The sequence below is a fragment of the Colletotrichum graminicola genome, assembly GCF_000149035.1.
Source record: "Colletotrichum graminicola M1.001 genomic scaffold supercont1.25, whole genome shotgun sequence".
Taxonomy (NCBI): Eukaryota; Fungi; Ascomycota; class Sordariomycetes; order Glomerellales; family Glomerellaceae; genus Colletotrichum; species Colletotrichum graminicola.
This window is the reverse complement of record NW_007361029.1, coordinates 397,172-412,268: the sequence shown is the minus strand read 5'-3', so window position 1 is coordinate 412,268 and position 15,097 is coordinate 397,172. Positions and strand designations below refer to the sequence as shown.

Genomic DNA, 15,097 nt, shown 5'->3' with positions numbered 1-15,097 from the left:
TTCCCGTCGAGGTCCAGTCCAGTCCCTGGTGCGCCCATGGTGTGTGTGTGTGTGTGTGTGTGTGCTGCCCCTCCTCCCTCCCCCCTCACCTCGCCTTGTGCTTTCGCATCTGGTCCTGCCCAAAGTCGGTATGGTATGTACACGTACCGTACGTACCTACTCCCTTGCTTTTGACCTTTTCTCGACTTCTCCCATAAGCCAGCAGCCCAGAAGTGGTGCCTGAACCAAACATGCCCATCCCCCTACTACACCATGTACACTACCAAAAGGTAGGTAAACTACCTACCTGCTCAAGTACCTATCCCAAGGTATCTTCTCCTCGCACCCCCCCCCAAACTACTAATTGCACAATATCTGCCTCTCCCTCTTGCTGCCATTCTTGCGCTTTCCCCTTCTTTCACAACCCAGCATCCTTTTAAACAGCCAAGGATCCCACACAAAGCAATAGACTTCCTGCAGGACAAGGACGAAGATTGTTTCGGCGACACTGCATTGTCACCCTTCATCCTGAACCGAGTAGACCGGAAGCAACAAGGAAGAGAAGGGGTGAAAAAGGGGGCCATATAATACCTTACGGCCTCCCCTCGTCGACTCGCCTGCTTGAACGATCCATCTTTCTTTCTTCACCTTTGCCTTGAGCCTCGCTTCCCTCCCTGGTCTGTTCCGCAACTGTCGCATCGCATCGCATTCCTTGCTTGCTTCCCCACCTTTGCCTCGATTTGACTCGCCAAAAAGATACCCCCTCCTCGTTTTCAAGACCTTGGACACACGCCAACAACTCGACCACTGGAACGAATCCACAACAGCTTTCCCGCAGTGAACCCCGACCCGACCGAAGAAAGAGAGACAGAGATTGAGAGAGATTGAGAGAGAGAGAGAGAGAGAGAGAGAGAGAGAGAGAGAGAGAAAGGGCAAAACAACCAACAACCTCGCAAAAATGGCTGATCTGCAGGGACGCAAGGTCTTCAAGGTCTTCAACCAGGACTTCGTCGTCGACGAGCGATACACCGTCACCAAGGAGCTCGGCCAGGGAGCTTACGGCATCGTCTGGTGTGTACACCGTTTCACTGTTTCCCCCTCCCCCCCCTCATCCCGCCGGCCTGCGGCCATTTTCGCTGCCCCGCCATTGCGCCCATGACATGAAGCTGACGACCTTCCCCCCTCACGCAGTGCTGCTGTGAACAACCAGACTCAAGAGGGTGTTGCTATCAAGAAGGTTACAAATGTCTTCAGCAAGAAGATCCTCGCCAAGCGCGCATTGCGCGAGATCAAGCTGCTCCAGCACTTCAGGGGACACCGCAACGTGAGTCCTTTGTCACCCGTCTCCCCCTACCCCGCGCGCGCCGTCGTCAGCGCCGCCACCCACGCGGCTGCACGAAATGCCCTCGGTAGAATGCTGACAGCCTGCCGCGATAGATCACCTGCCTGTACGATATGGACATTCCCCGACCCGATAACTTCAACGAGACCTACCTCTACGAAGGTACGTACGCATTTCCAATGCGCTTGCAGACAGACCCTCTGTCCAGCCAGACCTAGCTTGCTGACCCGTGCTTCGTGCTCCAGAGCTGATGGAATGCGACCTGGCTGCCATCATCCGATCCGGCCAGCCCCTGACCGACGCCCACTTCCAGTCCTTTATCTACCAGATCCTCTGTGGCCTCAAGTACATCCACTCCGCCAACGTCTTGCACCGCGACCTGAAGCCCGGTAACCTGCTCGTCAACGCCGACTGCGAGCTCAAGATTTGCGACTTCGGTCTGGCGCGTGGTTTCTCCGTCGACCCCGAGGAGAACGCCGGCTACATGACGGAGTACGTTGCCACGAGATGGTACCGTGCCCCCGAGATCATGCTGAGCTTCCAGAGCTACACCAAAGCCAGTACGTGTTTACAGCGCCTAGCATCGCGAATCATGTTTGGACGGGCCGGCTAACAATCGTGATAGTTGACGTCTGGTCTGTCGGGTGCATCTTGGCCGAGCTGCTCGGCGGTCGTCCCTTCTTCAAGGGCCGTGACTACGTCGACCAGCTGAACCAGATTCTTCACATCCTCGGAACGCCCAACGAAGAGACTCTGTCTCGCATCGGCTCGCCCCGTGCTCAGGAATACGTGCGCAACCTGCCCTTCATGCCCAAGAAGGCTTTCCCCAGCCTGTTCCCTCAGGCGAACCCCGACGCCCTCGACCTGCTCGACCGCATGCTTGCCTTTGACCCATCGAGCCGCATCAGTGTCGAGCAGGCCCTCGAGCACCCCTACCTTCAAATCTGGCACGACGCTTCCGACGAGCCCGACTGCCCTACAACCTTCAACTTCGACTTTGAAGTCGTCGAGGACGTCGGCGAGATGCGCAAGATGATCTTGGACGAGGTCTACCGCTTCCGCCAGCTGGTCCGCACCGTCCCCGGAGCCACCCAGGCTGGCTCGCAGGCCGCCGGCCAGCAGCCAGGTGCCAGCCAGGTCCCCATCCCGTCAGGAAACTCCGGATGGACGTCTTCGGATCCCAGGCCGCAAGAGTACGCCGGTCAGGGGGGTGGCCTGGAAGCCGACCTTGCCGGCGGTCTTGATCACCGAAGATAAGAAACCTGCATTGGTCATGGACATACGCGCGCACCGATGGGAACGAGTGTGTGGGGAGGCTGTGTCTGACTCGCAGAAAGCACCGGCGGGCCGTTTTGCGATCATTGGACATGATGTCATTTCGAGCTTAAGCAAACCAGAGGTCGAGACGCCTTGGGCCGCTAGAAGGCGTAGGCATTGTTTTGGACGGCGAACTTTTTTTCCTTTTTTTTTTTCGATACGGGAGGGAAGAAGCAAAAAGAGGAGGATAGGCAAGAAGAGGAGGGCATGGGAGAGGAGGAAAGGCGACTAGACCGCCCGACTTTGAGGGGAGATGAACGAACACGGCCAAGATGATGAGAAATCCCCCAATTTACTTAGACAGTAATTCCCAACCTACGATTCTACATCCGTGGCCGACAACATCTTTTTTTCTTTATTTCTTTTCTCGGAATCGCATCGCTCCATGGATGCCCAGTCGAAGTGAGCGGTGGGTGTAGCCATTCAGCCTTTTTTTCGTTTTTTCAGCTCCGGGAATGGGAAGTCTCTTCCAAGTCTTGCCTCTCCAGCCGGCCCTGTCCCTGCTGTCCCTGTTATCTACCCCCCCCCCCCCCCCCCCACCTACCGGCCTACCGGTGCATGCGCGACCGAAGACCGCGACCAATATCTGATGATGGGTATGTTGCCCGGTGGTCCTTCGATAACAGGTTGAATTGTGAGTGGATTAAGGCAAGTCACGGGAGGAGATAGCCAGTGGGATATGATCAATGGGAGAGAAACAAAACATATTCTTGTCGCTGATTGCCAGACCGAGCACTGTGATATGTAAAAGAGAAAAAAATTTAAATTACATGTTAAAATGAGGGCAAGACGGGGCACCTCTCTGGCCGCGGCTCAGACGATGCGATTCCAGCTAGACCCCCAGCCTTGATTACATCTTTCCGTCGATCCGTCTCATTCGCGCCCAAGAGGGTATATATACGAAGATTTTGTGAGGGATTGGAAGAGAAGTTTAAAAGAAGGTAAAAAAAGAAGTTTAAGAGGGAAAAGAAGATCTAGAAAAGGGGAAAGAAAAATGAAGAAAAACGCCTGTCATGACTGCCGTCATGACTGCCGTTGAGCGTCGTGTGACCCGGTTTATGGTTTTTTTTTTTTTGACGCCAGAGAGAGAAGGGAAAGGCGCCGAGGCGGCCGGAACGCCGTGCTCAAGCCTTGGGGCCATAGAGCCAGTAGTACGCGGCGTACGGCACGCTGTCGCTGGCGCCGGCCGTAGTGCACTTGTTCGCAACGCCGCCGGCCGTGACGACACGGTAGACAGCCGTGATGCCCTTGCTGCCGCCCTTGTCGCCCAACTGCAGCCAGTCGACGGCACCGGTCTTCTCGGGACCGGGGTCAGCGGACGAGGGAGCTTTGATGCCGTCGAGCTTGGCACCCTTGAGTATGTCGGCGCCGACCTTGAACGTGGGCACGCCCGTGTTGTCAAAGAAGTGCACGCCGATCTGCTTCAGAGGGGCGACGTTGGGGAGGACGAGATCCGCTGGGGCGGGGAAGGGGGCCGTGGAAGAGGCGCCAAAGCGGGTGACGCCGTCAGAGACAAGCGGAAGCGGTGCGTCCCAGACGGTGTTGGTGGTGAGGGCGTCGAAAGCGTCGACGGAGGGGAGGGAGCCGGGTCCGGCGTTCGGGTACAGAGGCTGGGCATCGTAGAGGCCGGCGAGGGCACCGGTGGCGACGGCGGTCAGGGTTGTGGCGTCTGTGGCGACGCAGGTATAGTTCTGGATACCGTGGCCGAGGGCGAGGTACTTCAGGACAAGGTCGGCAGCAGGTGCGGGAAGTTCGGCGCCTTCAAGGCGGGTGTTAGTGGTGGCTTCAAGGAGAGGATGTAAGCAGATGTGGCGTACCATTCCCATGTGTGGGGAGGGTCGGAACAACGGGCTGGGAGCCGCAGCGGCCGGCTTGTCTCTTTGCTGGGGCGGCAGAGGCGAGAGCCAGGGAGGCTAGCAGGAGAAATGTCTTGGCGAGCATGTTGGGCTGGTTCTGGTTGACAATAGACTAGACTCTGGCGTTGGATGTTGGTGGCAGAACGTAGAGACGCGGCGTAGAGAGGTAATATAGATGTATGCGGGTAGCTACCAGGCCACGCGCAGAGAATTCGAATCTAATAAAAGATTCGTCCCAAGGAATAAAAGAAAGAACGGGCTAGTATATCTGTAGTAGGGGCGTAATGCGGCGGGCCGCCTTGGAGATGACCTTTGGGGGAGGCGGGTTATGTGGGTAATTTGAGCCGAATTTAGGTACGGCGCTTACAGGCGCTGCTATGGGGCGGATGAGGTCTTGGACCGAGACAGGAAGCGAGGCTAATGCGGGCGGGAGATGGAAGAGAAGAAGAAAAAAAAAAGAGGTGCAGGAAAAGGCCCTTGGAAGTAATGCAGCGAGTAGAGCAGGCAAGATTCGAGCTAAACAGACGGCACACAAGAAAGAGTCGAGAGGATGAGAAAAAAGTTTATGCTATGATACGGACCAAAAGAGATGAGATGGGGGCGGAACTGGAGGATGGGTTTTATATCGATTCTGAACATGACACGAAAAGCTGGAGAGGACCCGAAATCGAGGAATTGGATGCGACCTGTCAGTATCCATGCACACCTGAACGAGGCGCACTCTCGTCCGGTCTGACAAGGCAGGTTTCCTTTTCGGAATGCAAGGCGGCGCAGGGGTCAGTCCGTATGTGTCCATCGCGGGCACAAGTTGGTGCAGTGTCCGTTGGTATAGGAAGAGGAGGGGAGGAGGAGCAGGGAAGCCACCTGCTGGACGGGTCGAGGAATGACTCCCCTGGACCATGTTGATGTTGGGTGTGAGTCGTCAAAGTACCATGGCGTTTGCTTAGGCCGCAGGTGGAATGAGGCAAGGATTTCTTTAGGAGCATGAGAGAGAGAGAGAGAGCTAGTTGGTGATGTGCTTGTTCGTCTGTGCCGTGCCGTGCATGCGGATTGCTTGCAAGCTAAACACCATGGCGGGAAAGGTTGCTGCGAGGACGGATCGCGAACAGCAACGTGGAAGACGTGCAAAGAGGGAGTAGGCAAGCACACACCCACCCACACATACACACACACACACACACACACACACACACACACACACACACACACACACACATATGAACAACTAGCGTTCCTTCCTTCCTGACATGAGACGAAGGGGTTCGAGGGCCACGCGAAGGATATCGGTAGGTAGGGCAGGTCCAACTTGCGACGAAAGGCCTGCCTTCCTTACCTGTCTGTCTGTCTGTCTGTCTGTCTGCTGCCTTCCTCACCTACCTATATTGTACATACAGATACCTACCTACCTGCCTGCTCTGTATTCCTAACCGGCCGATGCAGGACACTACACACGATGTACTTAATCGGCAACCACCACGATAGACCCCTGCCTTCCCTCTGCGGGGATGCCTGGCGCAATGCGCGTTTATGTCGGAAGGCAGCCCACCAACTGCTGTGGGTCTCTGGCTGAAGACGGCAGGAACGATGAAGGGGGTGGGGTTGCCATTGGCTGGGAAGGGCTTGTTTGCCGGCCTTTGCGCTCCTAGGTAGGTAGGTACGAACATTACTCCGTACGGATACTACCTATCCAGTATCCTTTCTTTCCTTTTTCTTCATTTCCTTCCCATTCCCTGCACCTTGCCTCATCCCATATCAAAATTCGGATTCATGGGCGGCCGCGGGCGGCCATATCCTGTCAGCCAGTCTTCCCTCGGGCATGGTTATGCATGACCACAGCCACGCTACCCGTCATCTACACACACGTTATGAGTATGGAGACACTGATTGCCACGCAGACAGACGATAATATCCATCTGTCAAACCCGTCATGCCGCCGCCGCCGCCGCCATCATCCGAGCCAAGTCCCCGATAAGAGTTGCTGGAGTACCGTACCTACCGCCACCGCCATTGTTATTGGGGAATGACGGACGTACCTTCGTGTTGCTGTCAGGCTTGCTTGGGAGGTGAGGGGGGAGGGGAGGGAGCACGGAGATCCTCAAAGTCAATCTTCTTGGTTGTCTCTGACCCTGTTTCTTGGCTCGGTGCCACCCATGATTGACTCCACGATCCGACGAGCACCAGGTCAAAGATGCCCGAAATGGTGCTGACTCTGTTGGGCATGGACACCTCTCTCGAGTCGTCAAACTACATTGTACTTCATTTCCTCCATGTAACCCACCAACTGTCCAGATATCCACCATCAATGCGGCCCCTTGCCTATGCCAGGGTTGCTGAGTCCGACACCTTGAACCGAAGCGTCTTGGATGTTACCTCGCCATTCCGTATTTCCTGCTCATCGCGGGTGGGCGCGTCTACGCTGACAGTTCGACCCCTCACCAACCCATCCTCATGCGCCTGTTTGCCCCCGCTAATCCGCGTCAAAGCCTCGGCGACTGGCTGATGGTGGCTGGGCATTCGGCTACCACGCTTCCAATACCAAGTGAGCACCCCTCGCAAAATATAGCACGGCTGTCCAAGAAGCCGAGACCTCATGAATCCATCCGCGTGCTGACTGGCTCAATAAGCGGCCGCCGCTGCTAAATCTGGCGGGTGCCTCTTTATTTGGAGCACGCCGGTCCTCGGTCGTGAGATCGCATTAGGTCGCTATCCTTCGCCAAAGAGAGAGACGCGTATGACAGGATGAGACCTAGCCGTCTATCTCGTCGTGCCGTTTCTTTTGTTGTCCCGGCCGTCGCGCTTTGCACACATTGAATTTCACCTTGAAACCGAGTCAGCTGTCCGCTGCTTGACAATTGTGGTTGACAGCTCCCCGATGCAACCGGCGGGTCTCCTCCACACCACCATCATCTCCTCGGCACGCCTCTCTCCCTGCATCCTGGGCGTTTCGTTTCCTGGCAAGCTGATCACTATTCGCCACGGGAACAGGCAGAGACTGACAGGGCCTTTCGGTGCTCCACTGTGCGATGGAAGCCATCGGTTGCAACCGCACTTTATTCCAGACTCGCCTTCTCCTGACCTGAACTGTATTCGTATAGTCAACCTTCTCGCCGGTATATCTCTCTCTGCCTAGATAGGTATTTGGTTAGTGTTCCACGCAACGGAGCTCAACGTGCCAAACCTGAAACCTCGCCCAGTTCAGTCGCGTCGTTTGGGGTTCTGCAGTACGACACCGTTGACACTCTGATGCTGATTGATTGATGGCTTCGTTGAACCACAACGCAAAGGCTTCAGGAGCAAATCATGTTTGTCCAACTCTCATCCATTCTGCTCTTGGCATGAAAGACATCGGACAAACTCCCACAGTCCCTTGCGCACAACCAGCATCTCGGAACCACCGACATGACATATTAAGCTTTGTATCTTGAGCTTGACCCTTCCCTCAGGTTCAAACTCTATATGGAATCATGTTGACAGCTTTGCGGGGCCTCATTTGTCGCTTCAAGACGGGGTTCAGGAAAAGAGGACCCATGGGGGCCGCAATTCAAGCTTTCGTTCTGTCCATCTAGTAGCATCGTGTTGGTACCAATAACCAATCCTGGACAAGACCGAACTGGACAGGGACAAACTGCTACGTTGCGGACAAGCCCCTACCAGCGCAACCTTGCACTCCAACCTAGGTTTTCCCTTGTACTCCAACCTTCCTAAGCCCGATCGCCAATATCGAAATGGGACGGGGTATTCGGCTTGATGGCGTCTCAGATATTTTGCACCGCCCGCACCTTGACTGCTCAAGCGGAACTCGTCACAGATAAAGCCAATTTTCCATGGCCGTCGCGTTGCGGGCGATTCGGGATTTGTTGCTCGCAGCTCCCAAGCCAAGGGAACCCCCTCCGTTTCAAGCGGCCACCAATACTACTTAGCCCCGGGTTTCAAAGTGCGGCACCCCGGCCATACTTTCTCCGAATCCCCTCATTCACATCTGTCAATCACCCCAAGGCTCCCCTCCCCGCCCCTGGACGACCCAACAATCCACACAAAAGGAGGATCATGTTTCTCGGGAAGGTGTTCATCCCAACTTTCCGTCCAAGTACGACGATCAAACCGACTGCCCATCCGTAATCAAACAACCGTCACTGACTGACTACCTACACAACACGATGATGCGACTATGTGATGGCCCCTGCAGCCAGCCCCTAGCTATATCCTGAACAAGCGAGAACGAAGACGAACGGAATTTTCGCGAAGATTTCCTCGCTGACCCAAAGGAATGGCACTCGGCCGTCTGATCTACGCCAAGTATTCGACTCGGGCTGTCAAAAGCACCTCCTCTCTCCCCTTCTCGTTTGGAACTTTAAAGTACCCAACGATCTGTCGCAATTGAAAGTTCAACACGCAACCAAGCTGCGTGCCTCAATCCTGCATTCGTTTTGGCCTCTCTTCTGGAACTGCAAGACGCACGGATCATGCAAGCGTCAGGACTATTACCTCCAACGGGCACGCTACGTGCGGCGCAGGCACTCCTCCGAGGTGTCATAGACCATGACGGAACGCCAAGTCCGAACCGAGAGCAGACTCCAAGGTATCGGGCTGACAAACGGCTTCTCATCTACGCCGTTCGGCCTTCGTCCGAGATCCCGCGGCCTGCGTCGGAGCCGTTCCCAGGCTGGTTCGCTTGGGGATGAGGGGTTCGCGCAGGAAAGCAACCATCACGCGGTCCCAGGCTCCCAATCATCCCCCTCCCCAGACTGCGTCGGACCGTAACTTCAAGTTACACAGACGCCGTCCACCAGCGCAATCAGCTCGCAGACGGTGGACTAAAGCACGACTAACTGCACATAATCAATTTTCTTCCATTCCCGGTCAATGCTCAATCACCGCGGCAGAGTAGCATGTGGCCCGCATGGCGTCCATTCAACCAATCAAACCCGCTGTCATCCGGAAGAGGTGCGCTTAGGACGCATGCCAACGTTGGACTGCCTACTGCAGGTAAGTCTCATGGCAGTTTCCCACCGACCTTTGGCCTGTTGACACCCACGTCAGCCGCCATCTGACTTCGAGATGGCCCCCCTCCATCTGCGCTAGTTGCTTGCTCATCATGCTCGTCTGCTCCTTCGGCCGCTTTGCCGCTTGGCTGCTTGGGCCGCGAGGAGGAAAGCGGCGTTAAGTGCGCATGTCGGCAGCCAGGCGTGTTGGCGCTAGAGGCGCGGATGTTGGATGGGCTTGCAGATGACCAAGAAACTGTTGGAGGAACAAGTTGGTCGCGGCTGTATGGATGCCTTGTCGACTGCTTGCTCGGCCCTCTCACATGATGGATGCCGCCTGCGCTGGCACCACGTAGGCAACCTGGCCGTGGCCAAGGAGGCCCAAAGACGGCACAGCACGCAGACCGAATCGAGATGGGCTATGAGAAGCTCCCAAGGCGCGCAAGGAAGTGGGCGAATCAGAGCGAGAGTAAGAGGTGCTTTCCGAACTCCACCCATCGCGCTTCAGCAGCCTACCTGCGATATCTCCCTTCTCATGCCGTTTTGTCTTATGGCCTTACAGTTCGTCCCTTGTTGGACGTGCGTACAGCCGATTTCCTCCCCGTCAGAATTAGCTCGGCAGATCTGCAGCATATTCTGCGTTGTTTTCGAGTATCACTCTTGGTCACTGGAGTGAGAACGCCGCTTTCTCACGTCTGGCCACAATCCTTGATCATCGCGGTGAAGGGTAGACGGGGAACTATGCATAGGAGAGTATGAGTCTCCCCTTCCAAGGTAGACCGGCAAGATCCACAGCTTCGACGCTCGTTGATGCAGTCCACTCACTGCCCATCTGCCTCGGTGGTCGGTCCCTCGGTCTGGATCGAGGGTTGATATCCATGGCCTTCCCTCACTACTTGTGTGAGTTATCGGCAAGGGGTGAATTGATACGGCCCTCGGCTCTTCCAGAGTATGTAACCGAGTCACCCATGATTGCGGCACAGGCTGGTATACCACCAGCTCACAAGTTATGGAAAGTTTATCGGGTCAGCAACGGGCTTAAAGAGTCAAGTGGTGTTCTTCGCATACTCGGGCACAAGCTAGCTTGGTATAACCGAAGGCCGTAAAATGCTTCTACTATGTACTTGGAATTCGGACCGCCACACCGCTAGTGTTGGGTGCCCAGTCTACCCCTCCTTAAACCAGCGTCGAGCACTTCCAAGTATAGCAACGATGGCTAAAGATAGAGTCGAAGGTCGGAGGCGTGTTGTTGTTCGGTTCTACCACCATGGCCATTTGATCGCTACAGCTACACCCCAGACCACCCCATCCCGTGTTGGTTGGCTCTCGGGAAGTGCGCAAGACCAACGACCAGAGGCTGTGTGACTAGACGACATTCTTCGCTGGTCGAAACATGTATCTGAATGTGTATCTTCCCCAACCTCGATTTCCGCCCTTGCCACCAGGTGCCCATTCGTCCAAATCATAGTCGCTCCTCCCAACCTCCTCGAACCCGGCCTTGACGTACAGGCTGTGGCATGACCTCCTGGTGGGCGTCCTCGTCCCGATTGAGGAGCATCAGGTTCGAGAACTGGTCGGTCTTGAAGGCCGCCGTATGGACCCTCAAGAGAGCCGGCACGTCTTCGGCCTGAACGTGTGGACAGCGAGACCAGCGCGGGTGTACTATCGGCAACGCGTTTGTCCGTTATAATTGTGGACCATGGAAGAGACGAGGCGGGATGGGGGGCTTCGATGCCGTTACGTGAGGGGACCAAGGAAAGAGGACGACGGTTACTGAAGAGAGAGGGAAGTCATCAGGGTTTCGGTTTGTTGTTATGATTTAACTTGGGCTAATCGCAGCCTATGATGCATTCAGATGTTATACTAACACGATAACAAAGCGGGGCAGGATCGATACGCGGCAGCCCGACATTAGTTAGCTCTTTGAAATCAAGCGGAGTTTGACGTCTTGTGAAAATGTCCCCCGGTTCGCTTATATGGAGCAAGTCGCTCACATAAACATTGTCGAGATACCGGCCGACGCCCGCTGGCCTAAATGCCGCGTTCACGGCATTACACACGGAGTTTTTACTCTCTCGGAGCACAAGCGAAGGTGTATGTCTTGACACAAGCATTGGAATAATCGAGTCCCGTTGCGTCCACTCGCAACCATGTAGCAACGAAGACAACCGGGTTCGAGTTAGCATCGCGGTGTTGTATTAGGGCAGACGCGATCCTATCGCAATAGGACTGGGCGTATTGGTTATGATGGTGGAGACACCTGTCAACAGGCCTCCAAATGTCCCGATGAACCAGAGTCGCTCCGGCATCGCCTTTTTACAGACGAGTGAGTCGCTCGGCTATTCTGACCATTCAGACATCTGCCCTGTAACCCCAGTGCATCGTTTTCGTCCGTACGTTGAACGGGGGTGGCTACCTAGTCGCCGCTAGGACAAGTATGGCGTCCCCGAGTACAGACGAGGCCATCGCGGCAGGCGAGTCGCAGAAGCCTCAAGCGTCAAAAAACAGCGACCTGCTTGACCTCTATGAACGGCGGGGCGCCAGGACTCTGGCAATGTTGGACGCATCTCGCGGCGAGAAGAAGCACGATGTCGATGGCCTTTCCGACAAGGACCTTGAGCGAGTTACCATCTCCCTCAAGGACAAAGAGGGCGACACTGACTTACAGGAAAAGAAGCCGGTTGGGGAGACATCCCGCAACTTCAGGCACTACACGTTTGTGAAGCGATGGGAGCCGCTGAGCTCGTCGGACGCGACCTTGGACGTGGAGTGGTTCATGGCGTCGCCCGAGGTCCTGCCCGAGAATGACCCGGCGTATCTCTGCGACATGTGTCGGCACATCGACTTCAAGTTGCTGCTGTCCCAGCGCGGGCTCCCCTCGGGCCCCGAGCGGATCACCGTCCACGGCTTGTGGAGAGTGATGCAAGAAGAAGGGAACAGCTGCGCCTTTTGCAGGATGCTGCGGCAGAAGATCACCGACGACGATCTCGTCTCCGACATGACAGCGGACGAGGTCTCCGACGGAGGCTTCTACCTCGACGTGATGGACGAGGGTCCCGAACGGGCGCTGAGACTGGAGGTGGAACTCGGGGACCGGTCGGGGCAGAGGCCGGGGAGGTTTCTGGTGCACAGGATTGAGGAAGGGTCGCGGCAGCCTCTAGCTGGCCGATTCGTGCGGCAAGATGGCGCTGGCATGAGCTGCTTGAGGAACTGGCTTGGTCTCTGCGAGGACACGCATCAGGTCTCCAATCAGGGAGCCGATCCCGACCTTACTTCGCTGCGAGTCATCGATACCGAGGAGCTTCGGGTCAAGGAGGTGGAGATGCCCTTCCGCTATACCTGCCTCTCTTACGTGTGGGGGAAGGGGAGTCGGACGCAGTACACTACCACGACAAGAGAGGCATTAGAAGCAGCGATCCCTCGCTGGGACGGTTCGCGAGCCGAGGCATCGCCATGGATCACGGGTTCGGGGATACAACCATGGTGTCTGGCGACGTGGACTTGGAGAACTTCCGACCCGACATGCTAAAGGCGTCCGTCTTCAAGGTCACGGTGGACGCGGCCCGGGATTTCATGGGCTCCCTCGGCGAGGCCCAGGGGTCGTCGACGCCTTGGGATCTGTACCGCCTCGCCGTGGACGATTACACAAAACGGAAGCTGAGCTGGGAGTCGGACGCCGTCGACGCCTTTGGCGGCGTGGAGCATATCGTCAGGCAGGGCACGAACACAAAATTCTGGTACGGACTGCCCTCCTTCGCGTTCGAACAACCGCTCATGTGGAATCCCGGCGAGGTCCTCGAAAGGCGTTCTCTGAACGGCAAACCCCTTTCCCCAAGCTGGTCATGGGCTGCCTGGCGGGGCCATGTGTCCTATCGCGGAAGAGGGTGGAAGAACTCGATATGCTGGGAGCCTTTGCCCGTGATACGCAGGATGGTCAGGGTCGAGCCCAAATGGTTCATCGACAACTTCAAGGAGGCGGGGGAGAGGACAGAAGACGAGGTCGAGGAATACTCGAAGAGGGTGGCCCAGGCTAAAGTGCTGTTGCGGGAGCTCGATCCATTTTCGCTTTACCATATGGACGATACGGAGGATGACGGCTGGGCTGTGGAACATGACGAGGAGCGTAACCGGCATGTCTATCCCCACCCCGCTTACCAGAACGCAAGGTTCACGTACCCGGTCAGTCTGCCGGGCCAGACTGTCGATGACCGCCCGGACGGGGCCGGCATGCTGCATTTCATGGCTCACGCCGTACCAGTCGTTGCCTGCGACATGGGACAAGAACCCTTCAAGATGGCAATCGAGGACCGTCACCTTCAGATCGGCTACAACGACGAGGACCGCTCGGCAAACTACCGCCCGCCCTGGCAGCGGATCGTCTACCACCACCAGGGCTACCGCGCCGGGTTCCTCAGCCTCAACGCCCCCTTACGACCCGTCGGACGGCGCCGAGTACCACCTGGCCGCCATCACGCGCGGCAGCCTCCCGCACGCGCCGCCGCCGCCCCCGCCCGGCTGGGACGCCTACTGGGGCGCGCGTCCCCAACGAGACGGCGGAGCCGCGGACGGCGCCGCCGAGCAACGAGAACGGGGACCCGCACTGGGGCCAGGGACAGTTCAACGGCGTGGGCGTCATCGACGTGTACAATGTGCTGCTTCTGAGGAAGCGGGACGGGGTTTCCGAGAGGATCGGGGGAGGCAAGGTCAATTACTGTGCTTTTTGGGCGGCTCGTCCGCAGGAGATGGTCGTGACACTTGCTTAGCTTTCGGGTTTCTCAATTTACCCAACCGGCTCTAGTGAACAGATGTCGCGGGCTACTCTCCTTGAGGTATCCGCCGCCAGGTCGGCTTGAGTGGGAGAAAAACAAGGCATGGTTGCCGTCGTAACCTCCCCTCGCCTCATCACCTCTGTTTCCGCGAGCCCTGCCGACTCCAGCCCAGGAAAGAAGCTCTTGTATGTATGGTCTTTTGCCGTTCTTCTGTAGAACCGCGTAGCCCGTCTCCGCGGTTTCCCCTTTTCAGGTGACCATCCACAAGCTCTCCTCCGACTGAAACCTTGGTGCGAGATGATATGCTATGCGGGTGCGTATTTATGCTCAGCGAAGCCCATCTCATTTTGAAGATTCGTATGGCATACCGCCAGGTGTACCGGGTAAGAAACGCCCTCTCGCATTTTTACCTCCCCCCCACCCCCTCGCCCAAACGGGCCGGGAAACCCCTGCCAAATCACTCGTCCTTCCGGAGCCTCCTCTTCTCCTCCGGCGCCGTCGCCAGCTTCCGCGCCAGCCACCCGGGCGCGCGTTCGAGGAACGCCCGCTGCGCGGCGTGCCGGAGCCAGGGCGTCACCTCCAGCATCCCCCTCCGCGCCGCGCCTTATGTGATATGCGTATTTCTTTGTCCGCGATAACCACAAGAGATTCCATCAACAAAGGCGTGGATATGTCCCGTCTCTTGTATCCCGAGGTGGCACAGAGGGTTCGTGTGGGGCGAGTATAGGAACAGTCGGAAATTCCTTTGGAATGCCGACAATAAGGAATTTCAGAATCCAAAAGGCTTATTGAGACCCTGACATGCTGTGCAGATAGAAAGACGCATCGGGTGACGAGGATGACCAAAAAAGA

General features: G+C 56.6%; 3 protein-coding genes across 3 annotated transcripts; 2 read left to right on the top strand and 1 right to left on the bottom strand.

The window, feature by feature from the left end:
• Nucleotides 1-937: 937 nt before the first annotated feature.
• Nucleotides 938-2,578, top strand: GLRG_06603 (uncharacterized protein; the record flags this gene model as incomplete). The annotated part of the gene is made up of 5 exons (XM_008097288.1): nucleotides 938-1,050; nucleotides 1,171-1,303; nucleotides 1,417-1,483; nucleotides 1,567-1,881; nucleotides 1,947-2,578. 5 exons carry the CDS (start codon nucleotides 938-940, stop codon nucleotides 2,576-2,578), a joined length of 1,260 nt encoding a protein of 419 aa, XP_008095479.1.
• A 1,184-nt stretch (nucleotides 2,579-3,762) lies between these two features.
• Nucleotides 3,763-4,579, bottom strand: GLRG_06602 (malate dehydrogenase; the record flags this gene model as incomplete). The annotated part of the gene is made up of 2 exons (XM_008097287.1): nucleotides 3,763-4,397; nucleotides 4,456-4,579. The coding sequence occupies 2 exons, from the start codon at nucleotides 4,577-4,579 to the stop codon at nucleotides 3,763-3,765; spliced, it is 759 nt and encodes a 252-aa protein (XP_008095478.1).
• Nucleotides 4,580-11,913: 7,334 nt separating this feature from the next.
• GLRG_06601 (uncharacterized protein) lies at nucleotides 11,914-14,239 on the top strand (the record flags this gene model as incomplete). The annotated part of the gene is made up of 3 exons (XM_008097286.1): nucleotides 11,914-12,828; nucleotides 12,873-13,882; nucleotides 13,930-14,239. 3 exons carry the CDS (start codon nucleotides 11,914-11,916, stop codon nucleotides 14,237-14,239), a joined length of 2,235 nt encoding a protein of 744 aa, XP_008095477.1.
• Between the last annotated feature and the right edge of the window lie 858 nt (nucleotides 14,240-15,097).